Below are 25,192 nucleotides of genomic sequence, written 5' to 3'. Positions count from 1 at the left end.
AAAAGATCTGCAGACTGGAGATAACCTCTAGACCAGGGCTGGCCTACAACTGATACAGAATAGAGATGACCTCTAGACCAGGGCTGGCCTACAACTGATACAGAATAGAGGACTTCTAGACCAGGGTTGGCTTACAACTGATACAGAATAGAGATGACTTCTAGACCAGGGCTGGCTTACAACAGATACAGAATAGAGATGACTTCTAGACCAGGGCTGGCCTACAACAGATACAGAATAGAGATGACTTCTAGACCAGGGCTGGCCAACAACTGATACAGAATAGAGATGACTTCTAGACCAGGGCTGGCCTACAACTGATACAGAATAGAGATGACCTCTTGACCAGGGCTGGCCTACAACTGATACAGAATAGAGATGACTTCTAGACCAGGGCTGGCCTACAACTGATACAGAATAGACCTCTAGAACAGGACTGGCCTAAAACAGATCTGCAGACTAGAGATAACCTCTAGACCAGGGCTGGCCTACAACTGATACAGAATAGAGATGACCTCTAGACCAGGGCTGGCCTACAACTGATACAGAATAGAGATGACTTCTAGACCAGGGCTGGCCTACAACTGATACAGAATAGAGATGACTTCTAGACCAGGGCTGGCCTACAACTGATACAGAATAGAGATGACCTCTAGACCAGGGCTGGCCTACAACTGATACAGAATAGAGATAACCTCTAGACCAGGGCTGGCTTACAACAGATACAGAATAGAGATGACCTCTAGACCAGGGCTGGCCTACAACTGATACAGAATAGAGATGACTTCTAGACCAGGGCTGGCTTACAACAGATACAGAATAGAGTTTACCTATAGACCAGGGCTGGCTTACAACAGATACAGAATAGAGATTACCTCTAGAACAGGGATGGCCTACAACATATACAGAATAGACCTCTAGACCGGGACTGGCCTACAACAGATACAGAATAGTTCTCTAGAACAAGACTGGCCTACAACAGATACAGACTAGAGATGACCTCTAGAACAGGACTGACCTACAACAGATACAGACTAGAGATGACCTCTAGAACAGGACTGGCCTACAACAGATGCAGACCATAGACGACCTCTAGACCAGGGCTGGCCTACAACTGATACAGAATAGACCTCTAGAACAGGACTGGCCTAAAACAGATCTGCAGACTAGAGATAACCTCTAGAACAGGACTTGCCTAAAACAGATCTGCAGACTAGAGATAACCTCTAGACCAGGGCTGGCCTACAACTGATACAGAATAGAGATGACCTCTAGACCAGGGCTGGCCTACAACTGATACAGAATAGAGGACTTCTAGACCAGGGTTGGCTTACAACAGATACAGAATAGAGATGACTTCTAGACCAGGGCTGGCTTACAACAGATACAGAATAGAGATGACTTCTAGACCAGGGCTGGCCTACAACTGATACAGAATAGAGATAACCTCTAGACCAGGGCTGGCCTACAACTGATACAGAATAGAGATGACTTCTAGACCAGGGCTGGCCAACAACTGATACAGAATAGAGATGACTTCTAGACCAGGGCTGGCCTACAACTGATACAGAATAGACCTCTAGAACAGGACTGGCCTAAAACAGATCTGCAGACTAGAGATAACCTCTAGACCAGGGCTGGCATACAACTGATACAGACTAGAGATGACCTCTAGACCAGGGCTGGCATACAGCAGACACACATAAAAGAAGATACACTAGATTTTTTCAATTGATTATGGTGTCAACTGTGATAAGTTGTTGACACCTGACCTCTTGGCCTGCAGGTGATGGCGGAGCTGAGTCTAGGTCACGTGACCCACAGTGTGATCGGAGGATGCATCTTGCAGGGATCTCTATGGGAGAGAGGAGGAGGGTTTCCATTGCCATGCAGTTGCTTCAGTACCCTAGTGAGGACAAAGAAGCTCTTTGTTCATTGTCTGTGCAAAATTTCAGGAGGCATGCATGTAAAGGTTCCTTTAACAAACACATAGCTAGCTATACCATACATGACCAAAATATGTTGTTTTACAAAACAAAGAATACTAATTTTCAACATCATGGATTATACTGTTCATTGTTAGGATAAGAGTATTTCACCTTGAGCGGAGGAAAACGTTGATCATCAAAAGTCCCCACAAAGTTCAACCACTAACAATGAGACGTGTGTCCAAAAATAACTGGAAACAGAGAGGAATGGACAGAGGGAGGAAGAGAGAGGGAGAGATGCAGGACGGGGGGCTAATGAAAGGCAGGGTTATCATACACTCAGGATTAAGCTGAGTGAATCCTGTGGGGGGTCCCAGGGGGAGTTTATCAGGGCCTGTGAACCCCCAGGGGGATGAGGGGGTCTTAGGCCTCATTCGGATTAGATGAACCTCTCTCCACCCAAACACTGGGCCACATTAATGAAGGGTTCCCGTCCGCTGCCTCGCCAATCAACCAGGAAATTAATAAATCATCACACAATTAATATATCTGTTAATTTCACTCATCCTTTACAAAGAGGCAATCTTTTAAATGTGTTAATTGGAGAAATTAACGGAAAAGAACACACTTATCTTAAAGAGTTGTCCGTTAGAGAGGGACTTTGCCAAAGTTCAACTTTGTTTGTAACATTTATACAAATTCATTTGGATTTTTATGTGTTTCTTTCTATGTTAGATATTCCCTGATGTGTGACTTTGCGACATGTGATGTCGTTACAGAGGTCATCCTTCTGGACGAGCCAACCACAAGCCTCGACAGCATGACGGCCAATCAGATTGTTGTTTTACTGGCTGAGCTGGCCAGAAGGGACCGCATCTTCATAATGACCATTCACCAGTCACGCTCTGAAATGTTCAGGGTGAGGGAACGAGAAGGAAGCTGCTTAGTGTTATGTCCGTATGTTCAGTGGTTATGTCAATCTTCAGACTGTTTTCATCCATGAGAATAGTCTGTTAATGCATTATATTCTGTTGTTGTTTAGTTATGTTAATGGTGAGGACTAACTCCAGCCCTGTGTGTTCCTCATCTCTCAGTAGAATAGCCATAATTTTTTTATTTTATTTCACCTTTATTTAACCAGGTAGGCTAGTTGAGAACAAGTTCTCATTTGCAACTGTGACCTGGCCAAGATAAAGCATAGCAGTGTGAACAGACAACAACACAGAGTTACACATGGAGTAAACAATAAACAAGTCAATAACATGGTAGAAAAAAAGAGAATCTATATACAATGTGTGCAAAAGGCATGAGGAGGTAGGCAATAAATCGAATAATTACAATTTAGCAGATTAACACTGGAGTGATAAATCATCAGATGATCATGTGCAAGTAGAGATACTGGTGTGCAAAAGAGCAGAAAAGTAAATAAATAAAAGCAGTATGGGGGGTGAGGTAGGTAAATTGGGTGGGCTATATACCGATGGACTATGTACAGCTGCAGCGATCGGTTAGCTGCTCGGATAGCAGATGTTTAAAGTTGTTGAGGGAGATAAAAGTCTCCAACTTCAGAGATTTTTGCAATTCGTTCCAGTCGCAGGCAGCAGAGAACTGGAAGGAAAGGCGTCCAAATGAGGTTTTGGCTTTAGGGATGATCAGTGAGATACACCTGCTGGAGCGCGTGCTACGGGTGGGTGTAGCCATCGTGACCAGTGAACTGAGATAAGGCGGCACTTTACCTAGCATAGCCTTGTAGATGACCTGGAGCCAGTGGGTCTGACGACGAACATGTAGCGAGGGCCAGCCGACTAGGGCATACAGGTTGCAGTGGTGGGTCGTATAAGGTGCTTTAGTAACAAAACGGATGGCACTGTGATAAACTGCATCCAGTTTGCTGAGTAGAGTATTGGAAGCTATTTTGTAGATGACATCGCCGAAGTCGAGGATCGGTAGGATAGTCAGTTTTACTAGGGTAAGTTTGGCGGCGTGAGTGAAAGAGGCTTTGTTGCGAAATAGAAAGCCGACTCTAGATTTGATTTTGGATTGGAGATGTTTGATATGAGTCTGGAAGGAGAGTTTGCAGTCTAGCCAGACACCTAGGTACTTATAGATGTCCACATATTCTAGGTCGGAACCGTCCAGGGTGGTGATGCTAGTCGGGCGTGCGGGTGCAGGCAGCGAACGGTTGAAAAGCATGCATTTGGTTTTACTAGCGTTTAAGAGCAGTTGGAGGCCACGGAAGGAGTGTTGTATGGCATTGAAGCTCGTTTGGAGGTTAGATAGCACAGTGTCCAAGGAAGGGCCAGAAGTATACAGAATGGTGTCGTCTGCGTAGAGGTGGATCAGGGAATCGCCCGCAGCAAGAGCAACATCATTGATATATACAGAGAAAAGAGTCGGCCCGAGAATTGAACCCTGTGGTACCCCCATAGAGACTGCCAGAGGACCGGACAACATGCCCTCCGATTTGACACACTGAACTCTGTCTGCAAAGTAGTTGGTGAACCAGGCAAGGCAGTCATTAGAAAAACCGAGGCTACTGAGTCTGCCGATAAGAATATGGTGATTGACAGAGTCGAAAGCCTTGGCCAGGTCGATGAAGACGGCTGCACAGTACTGTCTTTTATCGATGGCGGTTATGATATCGTTTAGTACCTTGAGCGTGGCTGAGGTGCACCCGTGACCGGCTCGGAAACCGGATTGCACAGCGGAGAAGGTACGGTGGGATTCGAGATGGTCAGTGATCTGTTTGTTGACTTGGCTTTCAAAGACCTTAGATAGGCAGGGCAGGATGGATATAGGTCTGTAACAGTTTGGGTCCAGGGTGTCTCCCCCTTTGAAGAGGGGGATGACCGCGGCAGCTTTCCAATCCTTGGAGATCTCAGATGATACGAAGGAGAGGTTGAACAGGCTGGTAATAGGGGGTGCGACAATGGCGGCGGACAGTTTCAGAAATAGGGGTCCAGATTGTCAAGCCCAGCTGATTTGTATGGGTCCAGGTTTTCCAGCTCTTTCAGAACATCTGCTATCTGGATTTGGGTAAAGGAGAAGCTGGGGAGGCTTGGGCCAGTAGCAGCGGGGGGGGCGGGGCTGTTGGCCAAGGTTGGAGTCGCCAGGAGGGAGGCATGGCCAGCCGTTGAGAAATGCTTGTTGAAGTTTTCGATTATCACGGATTTATCGGTGGTGACCGTGTTACCTAGCCTCAGTGCAGTGGGCAGCTGGGAGGAGGTGCTCTTGTTCTCCATGGACTTTACAGTATCCCAGAACTTTTTGGAGTTAGAGCTACAGGATGCAAATTTCTGCTTGAAAAAGCTGGCCTTTGCTTTCCTGACTGACTGCGTGTATTGGTTCCTGACTTCCCTGAACAGTTGCATATCGCGGGGGCTCTTCGATGCTATTGCAGTTCGCCACAGGATGTTTTTGTGCTGGTCGAGGGCAGTCAGGTCTGGAGTGAACCAAGGGCTATATCTGTTCTTAGTTCTGCATTTTTTGAACGGAGCATGCTTGTCTAATATGGTGAGGAAGTAACTTTTAAAGAATGACCAGGCATCCTCAACTGACGGGATGAGGTCAATATCCTTCCAGGGTACCCGGGCCAGGTCGATTAGAAAGGCCTGCTCGCAGAAGTGTTTTAGGGAGCGTTTGACAGTGATGAGGGGTGGTCTTTTGACCGCGGACCCATAGCGGATACAGGCAATGAGGCAGTGATCGCTGAGATCTTGATTGAAGACAGCAGAGGTGTATTTGGAGGGCAAGTTGGTCAGGATAATGTCTATTAGGGTGCCCATGTTTACGGATTTAGGGTTGTACCTGGTGGGTTCCTTGATGATTTGTGTGAGATTGAGGGCATCTAGCTTAGATTGTAGGACTGCCGGGGTGTTAAGCATATCCCAGTTTAGGTCACCTAACAGAACAAACTCTGAAGCTAGATGGGGAGCGATCAATTCACAGATGGTGTCCAGGGCACAGCTGGGAGCTGAGGGGGGTCGGTAGCAGGCGGCAACAGTGAGAGACTTATTTCTGGAGAGATTAATTTTTAAAATTAGAAGTTCGAACTGTTTGGGCATAGACCTGGAAAGTATGACAGAACTATGCAGGCTATCTCTGCAGTAGATTGCAACTCCTCCCCCTTTGGCAGTTCTATCTTGACGGAAAGTGTTATAGTTGGGTATGGAAATCTCAGAATTTTTGGTGGCCTTCCTAAGCCAGGATTCAGACACGGCAAGGACATCAGGGTTGGCAGAGTGTGCTAAAGCGGTGAGTAAGACAAACTTAGGGAGGAGGCTTCTGATGTTGACATGCATGAGGCCAAGGCTTTTTCGATCACAGAAGTCAACAAATGAGGGTGCCTGGGGACATGCAGGGCCTGGGTTTGGAGAAGGTGTGTTCTGTGGCCGGCATGGGGAGATGGTGAACTTTTTCAACATCTTTGGCTACAAGTGTCCAGAATAGTAGAACCCTTTTGATATCTATGGTACAGTAATATATTAACTTCACACAATGTATTCATGTACCGCCCCTATCTCTCTATTGACCCTCCCTCCTGGTCTGTCCTATGGATTGACCGACAGTGGATCTGACTTCAGTGGACTGGCGCTGCAGTGAGAAGTGGATCTGACGTCAGCGGAAACGCACTGCAGTGAGAGAGGCCACCACCTACAGTGGATCTGACGTCAGTGGAAACGCACTGCAGTGAGAGAGGCCACCACCTACAGTGGATCTGACGTCAGTGGACACGCGCTGCAGTGAGAAAGGCCACCACCTACAGTGGATCTGACGTCAGTGGAAACGCACTACAGTGAGAGAGGCCACCACCTACAGTGGATCTGACGTCAGTGGAAACGCACTGCAGTGAGAGAGGCCACCACCTACAGTGGATCTGACGTCAGTGGAAACGCACTGCAGTGAGAGAGGCCACCACCTACAGTGGATCTGACATCAGTGGAAACGCACTGCAGTGAGAAAGGCCACCACCTACAGTGGATCTGACGTCAGTGGAAACGCACTGCAGTGAGAGAGGCCACCACCTACAGTGGATCTGACGTCAGTGGACACGCGCTGCAGTGAGAAAGGCCACCACCTACAGTGGATCTGACGTCAGCGGAAACGCACTGCAGTGAGAGAGGCCACCACCTACAGTGGATCTGACGTCAGTGGAAACGCACTGCAGTGAGAGAGGCCACCACCTACAGTGGATCTGACGTCAGCGGAAACGCACTGCAGTGAGAGAGGCCACCACCTACAGTGGATCTGACGTCAGTGGAAACGCACTGCAGTGAGAGAGGCCACCACCTACAGTGGATCTGACGTCAGTGGAAACGCACTGCAGTGAGAAAGGCCACCACCTACAGTGGATCTGACGTCAGTGGAAACGCACTGCAGTGAGAGAGGCCACCACCTACAGTGGATCTGACGTCAGTGGACACGCGCTGCAGTGAGAAAGGCCACCACCTACAGTCGATCTGACGTCAGTGGACACGCGCTGCAGTGAGAAAGGCCACCACCTACAGTGGATCTGACGTCAGTGGAAACGCACTGCAGTGAGAAAGGCCACCACCTACAGTGGATCTGACGTCAGTGGAAACGCACTGCAGTGAGAGAGGCCACCACCTACAGTGGATCTGACGTCAGTGGACACGCGCTGCAGTGAGAAAGGCCACCACCTACAGTGGATCTGACGTCAGTGGAAACGCTCTGCAGTGAGAGGCCACCACCTACAGTGGATCTGACGTCAGTGGAAACGCACTGCAGTGAGAGAGGCCACCACCTACAGCTACATGCACAAGATCACCTCGTCCTATCAGGACTCAAAGATCTAAAGGAGCATGCTGGGACAGAGGACCGACAAACTCAAGAGCAAATAGTCGCCCAGCAGCCTGGCCAAACTTGCTGTGCTTCTCAGGTCAGAGGTCAAACTACTCTGTCACACTTGGCTTGCTAACCCACCTCAATCTATGGTATCTGCTGTACTGCTATTGATTATGAAGGGAAATAAATATGGTTAATTTCTGAGGGTATAGTAGCCTATGATGTGCGTGATGGCACCTCCTGATTTACTGTTTGGCTCAGTCCTCCTGTCTAACCTCTCGCTTTCTCTTTCTGTAGGAGGACTGTGAGGAACCTGTCTCAAGACTGGATGTGTCCTGATGCGTCTGTCCCAGAACCTCATCTATGGCCTGCTTGTGGCCTTCTTTGTCACGAAGCTAGATTAATACTTTTCCAAGGGAGCGGTACAGGACCGGATTGGAATCATCTACCAAGCCATGGAGGCGTGCCCAAATGAATCAGGATTCTGTGATACGTGTACTGTAACAATATGGAACATTCACTGGCATGCTGAACGCTGTAGCTCTGTGTGACTTTCTGCTGGGTCTTCCCTGTACCAGTGCACTACATTTGGTCTGAACAGGCACCCTATTCCCTGTACCAGTGCACTACATTTGGTCTGAACAGGCACCCTATTCCCTGTACCAGTGCACTACATTTGGTCTGAACAGGCACCCTATTCCCTGTACCAGTGCACTACATTTGGTCTGAACAGGCACCCTATTCCCTGTATCAGTGCACTACATTTGGTCTGAACAGGCACCCTATTCCCTGTAACAGTGCACTACATTTGGTCTGAACAGGCACCCTATTCCCTGTAACAGTGCACTACATTTGGTCTGAACAGGCACCCTATTCCCTGTAACAGTGCACTACATTATGTCTGAACGGGCACCCTATTCCCTGTACCAGTGCACCAGGCTTTGCAGTTGTAGATCCTCACTCAGTAAGTGAGATCAGGCTGATTTATGCTAATGTACATCTGTGGAGAAACAATTCATAAAATATTGAGTTACAATAACAACAAAATGGTCCAATGTTGTCATAACCTGTGGTTATCTCTAGTAGAACTTTAAGGAGTGATGTCCTGGTCACGTGGACCTTACTGTATTTGGTTAGAGGACCCTGGTCAGGGACTTTCCTCTGGATCTCTTAGAACAGTGAACCCTTCTCTTTTACCCCCTATCTCTCTCCGTCCCCTATCTCACAGAGTAGGGATAAGGGATAGGGAAGGAGATAAGGGACACCATGAGTCAATAAGCACCCAAACCCCTGTAGATAGCAGCAATGGGTTTATAATGGTTATCGGTCTTGAACAAATCTATGCTCTGAAATTACATTATACAAGAGAAAGTGTAATCCAATCAGTGTAAAAGTATGATGGTAAAAACAATTAAAGGTAACCTTGTAATACTGACCTGGATGCAATAGCAGGAGGTGTGTTCATATCATAATCACTACTGGCCTAATGATGCTGTCCTCTAGTTCCTGCTCTGAGGGCCATGGCTGACCAGGAGAGTAAGGATGGTCTGTACCAGAAGTGGCAGATGTTCTTGGCCTACATCTTCCACATCCTCCCCTTCAGCATTGTCAGCGTGCTCATCTTCCTCTCCTTCCTGTACTGGTAGCTCTCTGTGTGTGAATGTGTCAGAGGCGGCTGGTGGGGGGAGCTGTAGGAGAACGGGCTCGCTGGAATGGAATAAATAGAACAACGGTGTGGTTTCCATTTAGTACTCCTATAACTCCTCCCACCGGCCTCTGAGGTGTCTGTATGTCCATGTTCACCATGCAGATTTGCATTCATAGTCCCCCACATGCGACTGTGTGTCCATGCATATGCGTCTCCCTCTCTCCCAGGACGCTGGAGGAGAGCTCAGATATGTGGAGGTTCCTGGTGCCCCATGTGGCGGCGGAGCTGCTGACCCTGGTGCTGTGGGAGTGGTGCAGGACCCCAACATGGTCAACACATGAGAGGCCCTTCTCAATCTGACTGGTGTTAAGGTGGGCTCTGGATTCCTCAGGTCAGACCACTACTAGGAAATATGGACTTGTGTTTTCAGTGTCTTAATTGTCATGCTATTGCACATACCCATTAACAATTAATGTATCTGATGCTGATAGGAAATGATTGGTACTGGTGACATTTTATTTGGGCTCCCATCACCAAATATGTAAACTACAGACCATAAATGAACTGATGGTCCTGTCCTGTTCCTCTCCCTCTATAGGAGTAACCAACAGATGCATGTGCTGCTCCAGTGGCTCAGCTACCAAACCTTTCAGAAGTACGGCTGTAAGCTGCTCATGGCCTCAACTTCACCTGCAGTAAGACTCATTCCAAACCTCTTTCTCTAATTAAAGAAGCCAGTGAAACCAGTGCCCAAATGAATCAGGATTCTGTGATGCGTGTACTGTAACAATATGGAACATTCCTATCAGGTTTCCCTAAAGAGCCAATGTCGAGATCTTGCATTGTACTGTATCGCCTAATCCAGTGTTTCCCAACCCTGGTCCTCGAGTACCCCCAACAGTACACAGTTTCATTGTAGCCCTTGACAAACACACCTCATTGAGGGCTTGTTGATTAGTAGACAAGTTGAATCAGGTGTGCTTGTCCAGGAGATTACATCATAGACCAGGATTACCCAGGAGCCCTGGACTGCTACACCCTGGACTTCCTCCTGCTCTACTCCTTCCTGCCTGCCCTGGTGCTGCTGGGAGTCATCATCTGCCAGATCAGAGGCCACCCTGTCCAACACTGAAACAGAGGACGCCTCGTCCAAAACTGAAACAGATGGCGCCTTGTCCAACACTGAAACAGGGTACCGCCTCGTCCAACACTGAAACAGAGACCGCCTCGTCCAACACTGAAACAGAGGACGCCTCGTCCAACACTGAAACAGAGACCGCCTCGTCCAACATTGAAACAGAGACCGCCTCGTCCAACACTGAAACAGAGGACGCCTCGTCCAACACTGAAACAGAGACCGCCTCGTCCAACATTGAAACAGAGACCGCCTCGTCCAACATTGAAACAGAGACCGCCTCGTCCAACACTGAAACAGAGACCGCCTCGTCCAACATTGAAACAGAGACCGCCTCGTCCAACACTGAAACAGAGACCGCCTCGTCCAACACTGAAACAGAGACCGCCTCGTCCAACATTGAAACAGAGGACGCCTCGTCCAACACTGAAACAGAGACCGCCTCGTCCAACACTGAAACAGAGACCGCCTCGTCCAACATTGAAACAGAGGACGCCTCGTCCAACACTGAAACAGAGACCGCCTCGTCCAACACTGAAACAGAGACCGCCTCGTCCAACATTGAAACAGAGACCGCCTCGTCCAACATTGAAACAGAGACCGCCTCGTCCAACATTGAAACAGAGACCGCCTCGTCCAACACTGAAACAGAGACCGCCTCGTCCAACACTGAAACAGAGACCGCCTCGTCCAACACTGAAACAGAGACCGCCTCGTCCAACACTGAAACAGAGACCGCCTCGTCCAACATTGAAACAGAGACCGCCTCGTCCAACATTGAAACAGAGGACGCCTCGTCCAACACTGAAACAGAGACCGCCTCGTCCAACACTGAAACAGAGGACGCCTCGTCCAACACTGAAACAGAGACCGCCTCGTCCAACATTGAAACAGAGGACGCCTCGTCCAACACTGAAACAGAGACCGCCTCGTCCAACACTGAAACAGAGACCGCCTCGTCCAACATTGAAACAGAGGACGCCTCGTCCAACACTGAAACAGAGACCGCCTCGTCCAACACTGAAACAGAGGACGCCTCGTCCAACATTGAAACAGAGACCGCCTCGTCCAACACTGAAACAGAGACCGCCTCGTCCAACATTGAAACAGAGGACGCCTCGTCCAACACTGAAACAGAGACCGCCTCGTCCAACACTGAAACAGAGGACGCCTCGTCCAACACTGAAACAGAGACCGCCTCGTCCAACATTGAAACAGAGACCGCCTCGTCCAACACTGAAACAGAGACCGCCTCGTCCAACATTGAAACAGAGACCGCCTCGTCCAACACTGAAACAGAGACCGCCTCGTCCAACACTGAAACAGAGACCGCCTCGTCCAACACTGAAACAGAGGACGCCTCGTCCAACATTGAAACAGAGACCGCCTCGTCCAACACTGAAACAGAGACCGCCTCGTCCAACATTGAAACAGAGGACGCCTCGTCCAACACTGAAACAGAGACCGCCTCGTCCAACACTGAAACAGAGGACGCCTCGTCCAACACTGAAACAGAGACCGCCTCGTCCAACATTGAAACAGAGACCGCCTTGTCCAACACTGAAACAGAGACCGCCTCGTCCAACATTGAAACAGAGACCGCCTCGTCCAACACTGAAACAGAGACCGCCTCGTCCAACACTGAAACAGAGACCGCCTCGTCCAACACTGAAACAGAGACCGCCTCGTCCAACACTGAAACAGAGACCGCCTCGTCCAACATTGAAACAGAGACCGCCTCGTCCAACATTGAAACAGAGGACGCCTCGTCCAACACTGAAACAGAGACCGCCTCGTCCAACATTGAAACAGAGACCGCCTCGTCCAACACTGAAACAGAGACCGCCTCGTCCAACACTGAAACAGAGACCGCCTCGTCCAACATTGAAACAGAGACCGCCTCAGAGACTTTTTCTACGCTTTTTATGTTACAGCCTTATTCTAAAATGTATATATATTTAAAAAAATCCTCATTAATCTACACACAATACCCCATAATGATGAAGCAAAAACAGGTTTTTAGACATTTTTGTTCATATATAAAAAACAAACAACTGAAATATCACATGTACAGAAGTATTCAGACACTTTACTCATTACTTTGTTGAAGCACCTTTGGCAGCGATTACAGCATTGAGTCTTGGGTATGATGCTACAAGCTTGGCACACCTGTATTTGGGGAGTTTCTCCCATTCTGCTCTGCAGATCCTCTTCTCTGCAGGTGCCAGCTACTCCTGCGTTGTCTTGACTGTGTACTTAGGGTCGTTATTCTGTTGGAAGGTGAACCTTCGCCCCAGTCTGAGGTCCTGAGCACACTGGAGCAGGTTTTCATCAAGGATCTCTCTGTAATTTGCTCAGTTCATCTTTGCCTTGATCCTGACTAGTCTCCCAGTCCCTGACGCTGAAAAACATCCCCACCGCATGATGCTGCCACCACCATGCTTCACCGTAGGGTTGGTGCTAAGTTTCCTCCAGATGTGACGCTTGGCATTCAGGCCAAAGAGTTCAATCTTGGTTTCATCAGACCAGAGAATCTTGTTTCTCATGGTCTGAGTCTTTAGGTGCCTTTTGGCAAACTCCAAGCGGGCTGTCATGTGCCTTTTACTGAGGAGTGGCTTCTGTCTGGTCACTCTACCATAAAGGCCTGATTGGTGGAGTGCTGCAGAGATTGTTGGTTCTTCCATCTCCACAGAGGAACTCTGGAGCTCTGTCAGAGGGACAATCAGGTTCTTGGTCACCTACCTGACCAAGGCACTTCTCCCCTGATCGCTCAGTTTGGCCGGGCAGCCAGCTGTAGGAAGAGTCTTGGTGGTTCCAAACTTCTTCCAATTAAAAATGATGGCAGCCATTGTGTTCTTGGGGACCTTCAATGCTGCAGACATGTTTTGGTATTCTTCCCCAGATCTGTGCCTTGACACAATACTGTCTCCGAGCTCTACGGACAATTCCTTTGACCTCATGGCTTGGTTTTTACTCTGACATGCACTCTCAACTGTGGGACCTTATATAGACAGGTGTGTGCCTTTCCAAATAATGTCCAATCAATTGAATTTACCAAAGGTGGACTCTAACCAAGTTGTAGAAACATCTCAAGGATAATCAAAGGAAACACCTGAGCTCAGTTTCAACTCCAATAGCAAAGGGGCTGAATACTTATGTCAATAAGGTATTTATGTTTAGAAATATTAATACATTTGGAAAAAAATCTAAAAAACAGTTGTTGCTTTATTATGGGGTATTGTGTATAGATTGATGAGACATAAACTATATTTAATCCATTTTAGAATAAGGCTGTAACGTACCACAATGTGGAAAAAGTCAAGAGGTCTGAATACTTTCGGAATGCACTGTAAATGTGACGTCTCTACTGGAAGTATGGCAACAAATCTAGTAAATGATTCTGACAGTATAAAGAAGTAATACTACTGTAATGCTGTTATTACTTAAAGGTATATTGTTGTATATCTAATGTATTTCCACACTCGCAGAAAGTGACATGCCAGTATGTTGCAATCTGTTGGGATCTCCTTATAAAAATAAATAATTTGTTTTTCTTTCTTGTTGTAAAAAAGTCAAGTAAACAATCTTTTTCAAAATAGCCTACTTGTAACAGTTGTATGTATGAATAGGAACATCTATGTACAGTTAAAGTCTGAAGTTTACATACACTTAGGTTGGAGTTTTCAATCACTCCACAACATTCTTGTCAACAAACTATAGTTTTGGCAAGTCAGTTAGGACATCTACTTTGTGCATGACACAAGTCATTTTCCCAACAATTGTTCACAGACAGATTATTTCACTTCTAATGTTACAATTCACTGTATCACAATTCCAGTGGGTCAAAAATGTACATACACTAAGTTGACTGTGCCTTTAAACAGTTTGAAAAATTCCAAAAAATTATGTCATGGCTTTAGAAGCTACTGATAGGCTAATTGACATCATTTGAGTCAATTGGAGGTGTACCTGTGGATGTATTTTGGATGTATTCCTACCTTCAAACTCAGTGCCTCTTTGCTTGACATCATGGGAAACTCAAAATAAATCAGCCAAGACCTCAGAAAATAAATTGTAGACCTCCACAAGTCTGGTTCATCCTTGGGAGTAAACGCCTGAAGGTACCACGTTCATCTGCACAAACAATAGTACGCAAGTATAAACAACATGGGACCACGCAGCCATCATACCGATCAGGAAGGAGACACGTTCTGTCTCCTAGAGATGAACATACTTTGGTGCGAAAAGTGCAAATCAATCCCAGAACAACAACAAAGGACCTTGTGAAGATGCTGGAGGAAACAGGTACAAAAGTATCTATATCCACAGTAAAACGAGTCTTATATCGACATAACCTGAAAGGCTGCTCAGCAAGGAAGAAGCCACTGCTCCAAAACAGCCATAAAAAAGCTAGACTACGGTTTGCAACTGCACATGGGGACAAAGATCGTACTTTTTGGAGAAATGTCCTCTGGTCTGATGAAACAAAAATAGAACTGTTTGGCCATAATGACATTCATTATGTTTGGAGAAAAAAGGGGGAGGCTTGCAAGCCAAAGAACACCATCCCAACCATGAAGCACGGGGGTGGCAGCATCATGTTGTGGGAGTGCTTTGTTGCAGGAGGGACTGGTGCACTTCACAAAATAGATGGCATCATGAGGTAGGACAACTATGTGGATATATTGAAGCAACATCTCAAGACATCAGTCAGGAAGTTAAAGCTTGGTCGCAAATGGGTCTTCCAAATGGACAATGACCCCAAGCATACTTCCAAAGTTGTGGCAAAATGGCTTAAGGACAACAAAGTCAAGGTATTGGAGTGGCCATCACAAAGCCCTGACCTCAATCCTATAGAAAATCTGTAGGCAGAACTGAAAAAGCGAGTGCAAGCAAGGAGGCCTACAAAGCTGACTCAGTTACACCAGCTCTGTCAGGAGGAATAGACCAAAATTCCCCTAACTTATTGTGGGAAGCTTGTGGAAGGCTACCCGAAACATTTGACCCAAGTTAAACAATTTAAAGGCAATGCTACCAAATCCTAATTGAGTGTATGTAAACTTCTGACTCACTGGGAATGTGATGAAAGAAATAAAAGTTGAAATAAATCATTCTCTCAACTATTATTCTGACATTTCACATTCTTAAAATAAAGTGGTGATCCTAACTGACCTAAGACAGGGATTTTTTACTAGAATTAAACGTCAGGAATTGTGAAAAACTGAGTTTAAATGTATTTGGCTAAGATGTATGTAAACTTCCGACTTCAACTGTATGAAGCCAAAACAATCAATATGAAATGTTCTACAGTATATGATAATGAAGTCTGTACAGTTTATTAAAAGACTGGATAGGTATCTGCCATGGCTGAAGTCTGTACAGTTTATTAAAAGACTGGATAGGTATCTGCCATGGCTGAAGTCTGTACAGTTTATTAAAAGACTGGATAGGTATCTGCCATGGCTGAAGTCTGTACAGTTTATTAAAAGACTGGATAGGTATCTGCCATGGCTGAAGTCTGTACAGTTTATTAAAAGACTGGATAGGTATCTGCCATGGCTGAAGTCTGTACAGTTTATTAAAAGACTGGATAGGTATCTGCCATGGCTGAAGTCTGTACAGTTTATTAAAAGACTGGATAGGTATCTGCCATGGCTGAAGTCTGTACAGTTTATTAAAAGACTGGATAGGTATCTGCCATGGCTGAAGTCTGTACAGTTTATTAAAAGACTGGATAGGTATCTGCCATGGCTGAAGTCTGTACAGTTTATTAAAAGACTGGATAGGTATCTGCCATGGCTGAAGTCTGTCGGTGCTTTAGAACATTCTGTTATCTTGATCTCATTGGATGAGAGAGCTGATGAGTCCATTAAATTAGGTCTCCAGTTCCAGGCCTTTCCAAGACTTGGACGCGTTTCTCTTGTACTGATCCAGTTCCTGTAGAAAAGACAGAAGGCACAATGTTATCATGAGTGTTCTGGGTTCATTCTACATGGTTTATCTATCCTATAGAATCCTATAGTGTTAAAACCATGTCAGGATACCATGCAAGACGACTGTCAAACAACGTAAGCAGTATAACAGAAAGCTGTTCTGGATGCTGAGCTCAGGGTTCAGCTGACTGATTCAGTTAGGTGATACATCTGACATGCTGTATATGACAGAGAGTCAATCAGTATTGCTGGTAAAAACATATGAACTCAGTGTGACCCGGAACTGAATTCTGACCTCATAAAAACCCATCTATAAAGGTTGCATCTGAAGCAAGTTCCACCTATTGGCTCTGTCTGGGTTTCTAGACTCATCTATCAAGGTACATGTTTGAGTCTTTAGTATCCACATTCTGTATACTGGCATGGATTCAGTACCCCAGCCTCTCAACTCCTATTGGCTGACTCCACCCATCACATGATCCCTGTCCAATGGAAGTGCTATCTGATTCAGTGACAATAAAACGTCATCTGGACTCTACAGCCAGATACACACCTGAGGTTACTTTAGTTCAGGGTTATTACGGGGCAATGCAGTGTAACTGGGCTTACTAGAAGACAAGCAGTGTAACTGGGCTTACTAGAAGACAAACGGTGTAACTGGGCTTACTAGAAGACAAGCAGTGTAACTGGGCTTACTAGAAGACAAGCAGTGTAACTGGGCTTACTAGAAGACAAGCAGTGTAACTGGGCTTACTAGAAGACAAGCAGTGTAACTGGGCTTACTAGAAGACAAGCAGTGTAACTGGGCTTACTAGAAGACAAGCAGTGTAACTGGGCTTACTAGAAGACAAGCAGTGTAACTGGGCTTACTAGAAGACAAGCAGTGTAACTGGGCTTACTAGAAGACAAGCAGTGTAACTGGGCTTACTAGAAGACAAGCAGTGTAACTGGGCTTACTAGAAGACAAGCAGTGTAACTGGGCTTACTAGAAGACAAGCAGTGTAACTGGGCTTACTAGAAGACAAGCAGTGTAACTGGGCTTACTAGAAGACAAGCAGTGTAACTGGGCTTACTAGAAGACAAGCGGTGTAACTGGGCTTACTAGAAGACAAGCGGTGTAACTGGGCTTACTAGAAGACAAGCGGTGTAACTGGGCTTACTAGAAGACAAGCAGTGTAACTGGGCTTACTAGAAGACAAGCAGTGTAACTGGGCTTACTAGAAGACAAGCAGTGTAACTGGGCTTACTAGAAGACAAGCAGTGTAACTGGGCTTACTAGAAGACAAGCGGTGTAACTGGGCTTACTAGAAGACAAGCGGTGTAACTGGGCTTACTAGAAGACAAGCTGTGTAACTGGGCTTACTAGAAGACAAGCAGTGTAACTGGGCTTACTAGAAGACAAGCTGTGTAACTGGGCTTACTAGAAGACAAGCGGTGTAACTGGGCTTACTAGAAGACAAGCAGTGTAACTGGGCTTACTAGAAGACAAGCAGTGTAACTGGGCTTACTAGAAGACAAGCAGTGTAACTGGGCTTACTGAAAGACAAGCAGTGTAACTGGGCTTACTGAAAGACAAGCAGTGTAACTGGGCTTACTGAAAGACAAGTGGTGTAACTGGGCTTACTAGAAGACAAGCAGTGTAACTGGGCTTACTGAAAGACAAGCGGTGTAACTGGGCTTACTAGAAGACAAGCAGTGTAACTGGGCTTACTTACATGATCATCTTGACAGTCTCCATGGACCCATACAGTGTGTGCTGTAGCCAACTCTTCTAACCCTAGGGTTGCGTTTACACAGTCAGCCCAATTCAGATTTTTTTCCCACTTTTGCTTTTTGACCAATCAGATCAGAAACATTGGAGTTAAGACAGGGTTCATACCGTGTCTTTCTGGGCCCTCATGGAGTCAATCTGGGGCTCACTATACTGGGGGTCCTTTGCTGGGTCCTTCAGCTCTCTGTGGTGGTCACTGGTGTTCTGGTGGACGACACGAGTAATGGATCAGTATCACACACACACACATATATATATATTAACCTGTGTGTGTGAATGAGAGGGTATTTGTCCGTATGCAGGAATTACCTCAGGAGGGAAAACGACCTCAAACACTTTCTTCCACAGATCTAGAGGGTTTTTAGCATGAAGAGTCCCAATGTCCACATCTGTGGTTGGGGGAGAACCTGGAGTAGTGACATCAACTGTGTCATGTTACAATAACACACACAGTATCAGTATGATAAACAGTAGGGCACTTTAACACTGCCATAATGATTGTTACCACAAGGGGGTGCTAAACACAACTCACCTATCTGGCTGAGAGAGTCCATCCCAGCAGGAATGATTAGAGGCTTACTGAGGTCAGAGGACATAGATTTCCTGTCAGTATAGGAGGAAACATGTACATCTGTGTTAATGTTGAATGACAGTGGACATTAATTATACTGAGCTGAAGTCTAGTCCTCTCAAATTATGACAAATTGTGGCACTGTCAAACTGTGGCATTGACAAACTGTGGCATAGACAGATGGAGGGTACAACAGCTCTTACCCCTTCTCTGTCCCGAATCCTAGTTGTGTGAATAAGCTCTTAGTTTTGGACATCAAGCTCTCAGACTTGCTGCTGGTAAACTACAGGTGAAAGGATGGACAGATGGTGTAGATAATAGACAGGTGAAAGGATGGAACAATGGTGAGGGAGAGAGAACAGACAGGTGAAAGGATGGACAGATGGTGAGGCAGAAATAATAGAACATCTTGTGTAATGAAACGATACCATCACTCATACATAGTACTTGAGATACTTGTTTGATATAGCCTAAAGTGAAATACTGATATGCATAGGCACATTGGCAACTGTGATTATGACTATTAGGACTACGGTTCTTACAATTAAAGAAGCTGCGTAGTAATGAGAAATAAACCGAAGGGTCTTGCAGATCACTTTCCTCTTCTCCGAGTCAAAGTCCTACAAAGAAAATGTATTTATCCGTCAAATACGCTAACTTTTCCACAAAACCAGAAATCAACAGAAATAGCCAACAATTGTAAACAAATCCAACAACTACATTCTTCAGGGTGAATATACACTACCGGTCAAAAGTTTGGACACACCTACTCATTCAACGGTTTTTCTTTAATTTTTTACTATTTTCTACATTGTAGAATAATACTGAAGACATCAAAACTATGAAATAACACATATGGAATCATGTAGTAACATAAAAAGTGTTAAACAAATCAAAATATATTTTATAGGAGATTCTTCAAATAGCCAACCTTTTCCTTGATGACAGCTTTGCACAGTCTTGGCATTCTCTCAACCAGCTTCACCTGGAATGCTTTTCCAACAGTCTTGAAGGAGTTTCCACATATGCTGAGCACTTGTTGGCTGCTTTTCTTTCACTCTGCGGTTCAACTCATCCCAAACCATCTCATTTGGGTTGAGGTCGGTGGATTGTGGAGGCCAGGTCATCTGATGCTGCACTCCATCACTCCCCTTCTTGGTAAAATAGCCCTTACACTGCCTGGAGGTGTGTTGGGTCATTGTCCTGTTGAAAAACAAATGATAGTCCTACTAAGCCAAAACCAGATGGGATGGCGTATCACTGGAGAATGCTGTGGTAGCCATGCTGGTTAAGTGTGCCTTGAATTCTAAATAAATCACATAGGTCACCAGCAAAGCACCCCCACACCATCACACCTCCTCCTCCATGCTTTACGGTGGGAAATACACATGCAGAGATCATCCGTTCCTCCACACCGCGTCTCACAAAGACTCCAGACCAAAGGACACATTTCCACCGTCTAATGTCCATTGCTCGTGTTTCTTGGCCCAAGCAAGTCTCTTCTTATTATTGGTGTCCTTTAGTAGTGGTTTCTTTGTAGAAATTCGACCATGAAGGCCTGATTCACACAGTCTCCTCTGAACAGTTGATGTTGAGATGCGTCTTACTTGAACTCTGTGAAGTATTTATTTGGGCTGCAATTTCTGAGGCTGGTAACTCTAATGAACTTATCCTCTGCAGCAGAGGTAACTGTGTCTTCCATTCCTGTGGTGGTCCTCATGAGAGACAGTTTCATCATAGCGCTTGATGGTTTTTGCAACTGCACATTTTCTGTATTGACTGACCTTCATGTCTTAAAGTAATGATGGACTGTCATTTCTCTTTGCTTATTTGAGCTGTTCTTGCCATAATATGTACTTGGTCTTTTACCAAATAAGGCTATCTTCTCTATACCCCCTACCTTGTCACAACACAACTGATTGGCTCAAATGCATTAATAAGGAAAGAAATTCCACAAATTAACTTTTAAGATGGCACACCTGTTAATTTAAATGCATTCCAGGTGACTACCTCATGAAGCTGGTTGAGAGAATGCAAAGAGTGTGCAATGCTGTCATCAAGGCAGGTAGCCTAGTGGTTAGAGCGTTGGACTAGTAACCGAAAGGTTGCAAGATCGAATCCCTGAGATGACAAGGTAAAAATCTGTCGTTCTGCCCCTGAACAAGGCAGTTAACCTGTTTGGGGTGCAGCCCGACACCGGTACACTTATGACAACATCCAGCTCAAGTGCAGGGCGCGAAATTCAAAATATATATTTTTTTAAATATTTAACTTTCACACATTAACAAGTCCAATACAGCATATGAAAGGTACACATCTTGTGAATCAAGCCAACATGTCCGATTTTTAAAATGTTTTACAGGGAAGACAAAATATGTAAATCTATTAGCTAACCACGTTAGCAAAAGACACCACTTTTCTTACTCCATCAGTTTTTTACTCCATCAGTAGCTATCACAAATTCGACCAAATAAAGATATAAATAGCCACTAACCAAGAAACAACTTCATCAGATGACAGTCTGATAACATATTTATTGTATAGCATATGTTTTGTTCGAAAAATTTGCATATTTCAGGTATAAATCATAGTTTACATTTCAGCTACAATCAGAAATTGCACCGAAAGCAGCCATAATATTTACAGACACCAACGTCAAATACCTAATTACTCATCATAAAACATTTCTGAAAAATACATAGTGTACAGCAATTGAAAGACAGGCATCTTGTGATTCCAGACAATATTTCCGATTTATTAAATGTTTTACAGCGAAAACAAAATGTAGCGTTATATTAGCATAGCCACAATAGCCAGAAACACTTGGGCGCCGACGACCAGTTCACATGCACGACAGATATTAGAAATAGCATCATAAAATGTTTCTTACTTTTGGTGATCTTCCGTCAGAATGTTGGACAAGGTGTCCTTTGTCCAGAACAGTCGTTGTTTGGATCTGGAACGGCAAATTTCCCTCTTCATTTAGCATGGGCACTTGCCAAGTGCTACGGATCTCTCCAACGTCAACAAAGTCAGAGAACGGAACACGGCAAAACTCCCGAAAAAATTTAAATAATCTGATTAAACTATATTGAAAAAACATACTTTACGATGATATGGTCACATGTATCAAATAAAATCTAAGACGGAGATGTTAGTCGTCCATAACGAGAGCAAAACAGAAGGCAAATCCATGTCCTCTTTCGCGCGCTCCAGAAACAGGAAGTGGACGGTCACGTCAAACAAAGAGCTTTAATTCCACCTCAGACCAAGATAAACACGAATTTTTTTCTCTCACCGCCTCTTGACAACCAGGGGAAGGTGTATGAAGTGTATGTAGACTCTTACGTATCATGCCCATGTATAGGCAGGAAGTTGAACAAAGCATCGATTTCTGACATTCCACTTCCTGGTCAGGAAGTGTGCTGCAGAATGACTTCTGTTTCACTCAGAGAAATAATTCAAACGGTTTTAGAAACTGGAGAGTGTTTTCTATCCAATAGTAATAATAATATGCGGAAATTGTACGAGCAAGAATTGAGTACGAGGCCGTTTGAAATGGGCACGATTTAACTGGCTACTCAATACTGCCCCTTGCAGCCATAACAGGTTAACCCACTGTTCCTAGGCCGTCATTGAAAATAAGAATTTGTTCTTAACTGACTTGCCTAGTTAAAAACATTTTACATTTTTTTTTTTTTAAAGGCAAAGGGTTGCTATTTGAAGAATCTCAAATACAAAAAATATGATTTGCTTAACACTTTTTTTGGTTACTACATGATTCCATATGTGTTATATCAAAAATGTTGATGTCTTCACTATTATTCTACAATGTAGAAAATAGTGAAAATAAAGAAAAACCCTAGAATGAGTAGGTGTTCTAAAACTTTTGACCGGTAGTGTACTTTTTTATATCAATACCTCTCAGATGAGTAGAAAACATATCTCACCTGAAATATATCAAACTTGCTGCCAATAATCACCAGTGGAACAGGGAAGGGGTTGATCAGCTCTCTGTCCTGTTGGGAGACTCAGAGTTAATATCCTATGTAGCAAAGACTCCTTTTACATTAATAATGCTGCGCTTTTTTAAAATCATAACTACTAGAAAAAGTTGTTGTCTTACCGGGTGGTCTTTAGGGAGGACCATTAGGGGTCTGTTCTGGGCCTGCTGCTTGGACCCAGCTTTGGACTCTAGTGTCCTTTGTGGCTTGGAGCAAGCTTTCTCCACCTGGGTCCGTGTTGTCTGAAGCAGCCTCTCCATGGTTCCCCATAGAGCATTGGGCTTGGACAGGTCCAGAACCAGCACCACAGACAGAGACCTGATAAATCACACACAAACCTCTTTACTTTCATCAGCACAATGTCTCTGCAGAGTGGCTTTAGAGAAGAGGGCATGTGATGAACTACTCATTTAAGAAGCAGTTTAGGTAGTGGGACTGGGACTGACCTAACATTCTGAGCAGTGATGGGGATCTGAACCAGGTCTGACAGGGAAGTACCTCCTCCCAGCTCCCACAGGTGAGCTATGTCTTTGGGCTGGAGGAGGAGAACAACAGGTCAGACTGATAATCACACACTATCAGCTCCCTGGAATTGTACAAATGAAAGCGGTGTCATACAGTGTTGTGTCCTCGCGCCCGTCTACCAAAGGTGTACTCCAACGCTAGAGTTGGTTTAGGAGGTTCATCCCTAGAAGAGAACAACATATAATTCACAGAAATAGAGACAGCTATACTAGTATCTCACTATAAAAATACATCAGTGGTACTGAGAATAAACTCACCTGTCGAGGCACCGGAGCAAAATTGTAGTTTTACCCTAAGAGGGGGGAATATGATTATCAAGGATATCAACCACCCGAGCCACTGCCTGTTCACACAGCTACCATCCAGAAGGCGAGGTCAGTACGGGTGCATCGACGCCAGGCCTATCTCAAGGCCATCAGACTCCTAAACAGCAATCACTAACTCAGAGAGGCTGCTGCCTACATTGAAACCCACTCACTGGCCACTTTAAGAAATGGATCACTAGTTACTTTATACAATGCACTGTAAATATTGCCACTTCAAAATGTTTACATATCGTACATTACTCATATCACATGCAAATACTGTAATTCATACCATCTATTGCACCTTGCCTATGCCGCTCAGCCATCGCTCATTCATATACTTACATGTACATATTCTCATTCACCCCTTTAGATTTGTGTGTATTAGGTTGATGTTGGGGAATTGTTAGGTATTCCTGCACTGTTGGAACTAGAAGCACAAGCATTTCGCTACACTCACATTAACATCTGCTAACCATGTGTATGTGACACATAAAATTGATTTGTAGGTTACTGCTGTGCTGGAACAAAAGCCTTCACACCCAGTAGCTCTCCAGGACCAGATTTAGAGAACCCGGATCTCACTATTAGGAGGACTGTTAGCTAGTTTCTCCAGACACACAGTCATAAAGATGGCTACAGCTTACCCCTGCTTTATTCCCAATGAAGAACACGGTTCTCTCGTTGAGTGACCCTGGATCAACTCCGCCATCCTCCTCCCCTCCTGTCCCGTCCTCCCGACTCTGAACCTCCGCAGAGGCCAACTCCCATAGCGTGTCACTACTAGACAAACGTCACGATGTAACCTTATTTGTTCATTCTGATAGTTTGTTGTCGCCCAAAACAATGTTGTTAATAGCTGGGTAGCTAGCTAACATTCGCAAGCGTAACATTATATAAAATATACTGGTAACTAGCTAAAACCCGTTTAACTGTGGTTAAATGGTTTGCTAAAAAGGACGGTACTCTGCTGCTAGTTAGTTAGCTAACGTTAGTTTAGAAAAACATGCAAAATTAGAAGACCAAAGTGGCAAACAAGATCTTACCTTATCTTTGGCATTGACTACCTTTAAATTAAATGTAAAGACTTGAGTTTGATTGCCCCGTTGTTTGAAAATATGAAGGTCTAGCTTGACGTTTACATATCAGTCGCCTCGGATCAGTAAACGTTGCGCTGGGCAACGTCGCAGTTCGATGATGGAATTTAGCACTTTGCCCAAAGGGTTTGTGGGAAAGGTAGTTTCAAGAGTCAGAGACTAACGTTAGATGAAAAACATAATAATTTACAGGGTGATCCACAGTAATTCTGTACTTTTTGGTGATGGAAGGATGTACGGTTTTAGAACCATAAGGACCTTATCTTTCATATTAGCGAGAAATAAAACATATATTAAAAGTTTAAAAAAGGAGACACACCTTGATAGGGCTTATGGTTAGTGTTCCCACACAGCCAGATCTCCAGAAAACAGACGGAAGACAAGAGACGACCAACTGTGCTAATTAGCTATCTAGCATGTTATGAACACCTGTGTCTAACCTTAACTGGGGAAGTGTAGTTTGGTCGCAT

At 45.0% G+C, this 25,192-nt stretch overlaps 1 protein-coding gene and 1 pseudogene across 2 annotated transcripts; one reads left to right on the top strand and one right to left on the bottom strand.

Moving 5' to 3' along the window:
* Positions 1 to 2,748: 2,748 nt before the first annotated feature.
* LOC120045994 lies at positions 2,749 to 10,513 on the top strand (annotated as a pseudogene).
* Positions 10,514 to 15,810: 5,297 nt separating this feature from the next.
* Positions 15,811 to 24,777, bottom strand: dync2li1 (dynein, cytoplasmic 2, light intermediate chain 1). Of its 2 annotated transcripts, none has more exons than XM_038990661.1 (13): positions 24,672 to 24,777; positions 24,273 to 24,408; positions 23,578 to 23,612; positions 23,414 to 23,483; positions 23,242 to 23,330; positions 22,918 to 23,113; positions 22,742 to 22,810; positions 19,334 to 19,411; positions 18,995 to 19,074; positions 18,753 to 18,823; positions 18,530 to 18,627; positions 18,329 to 18,424; positions 15,811 to 16,453 (listed from the first exon to the last, which is right to left on the bottom strand). In XM_038990661.1, exons 1-13 carry the CDS (start codon positions 24,683 to 24,685, stop codon positions 16,391 to 16,393), a joined length of 1,095 nt encoding a protein of 364 aa, XP_038846589.1. In that variant the 5' UTR covers positions 24,686 to 24,777; the 3' UTR covers positions 15,811 to 16,390. The 2 variants fall into 2 exon arrangements, with proteins under 2 accessions (XP_038846589.1, XP_038846590.1); XM_038990662.1 differs by having other exon boundaries at positions 24,273 to 24,405.
* Positions 24,778 to 25,192: the final 415 nt, after the last annotated feature.

The sequence above is a fragment of the Salvelinus namaycush genome, chromosome 4 (assembly GCF_016432855.1).
Source record: "Salvelinus namaycush isolate Seneca chromosome 4, SaNama_1.0, whole genome shotgun sequence".
NCBI classification, from domain to species: Eukaryota; Metazoa; Chordata; class Actinopteri; order Salmoniformes; family Salmonidae; genus Salvelinus; species Salvelinus namaycush.
Note: the sequence above shows the minus strand (reverse complement) of the source record. Positions and strands in the feature narration are given on the sequence as shown.

Bases quoted from the DNA above. Each gene is read 5' to 3' on its own strand.
- dync2li1 (XM_038990661.1), bottom strand. The intron at 18,824-18,994 runs GTAAGAGCTGTT...CTATACTGACAG, and splicing joins GGATTCGGGACAGAGAAGGG to GAAATCTATGTCCTCTGACC. The intron at 18,628-18,752 runs GTGAGTTGTGTT...TCACTACTCCAG, and splicing joins GGACTCTCTCAGCCAGATAG to GTTCTCCCCCAACCACAGAT.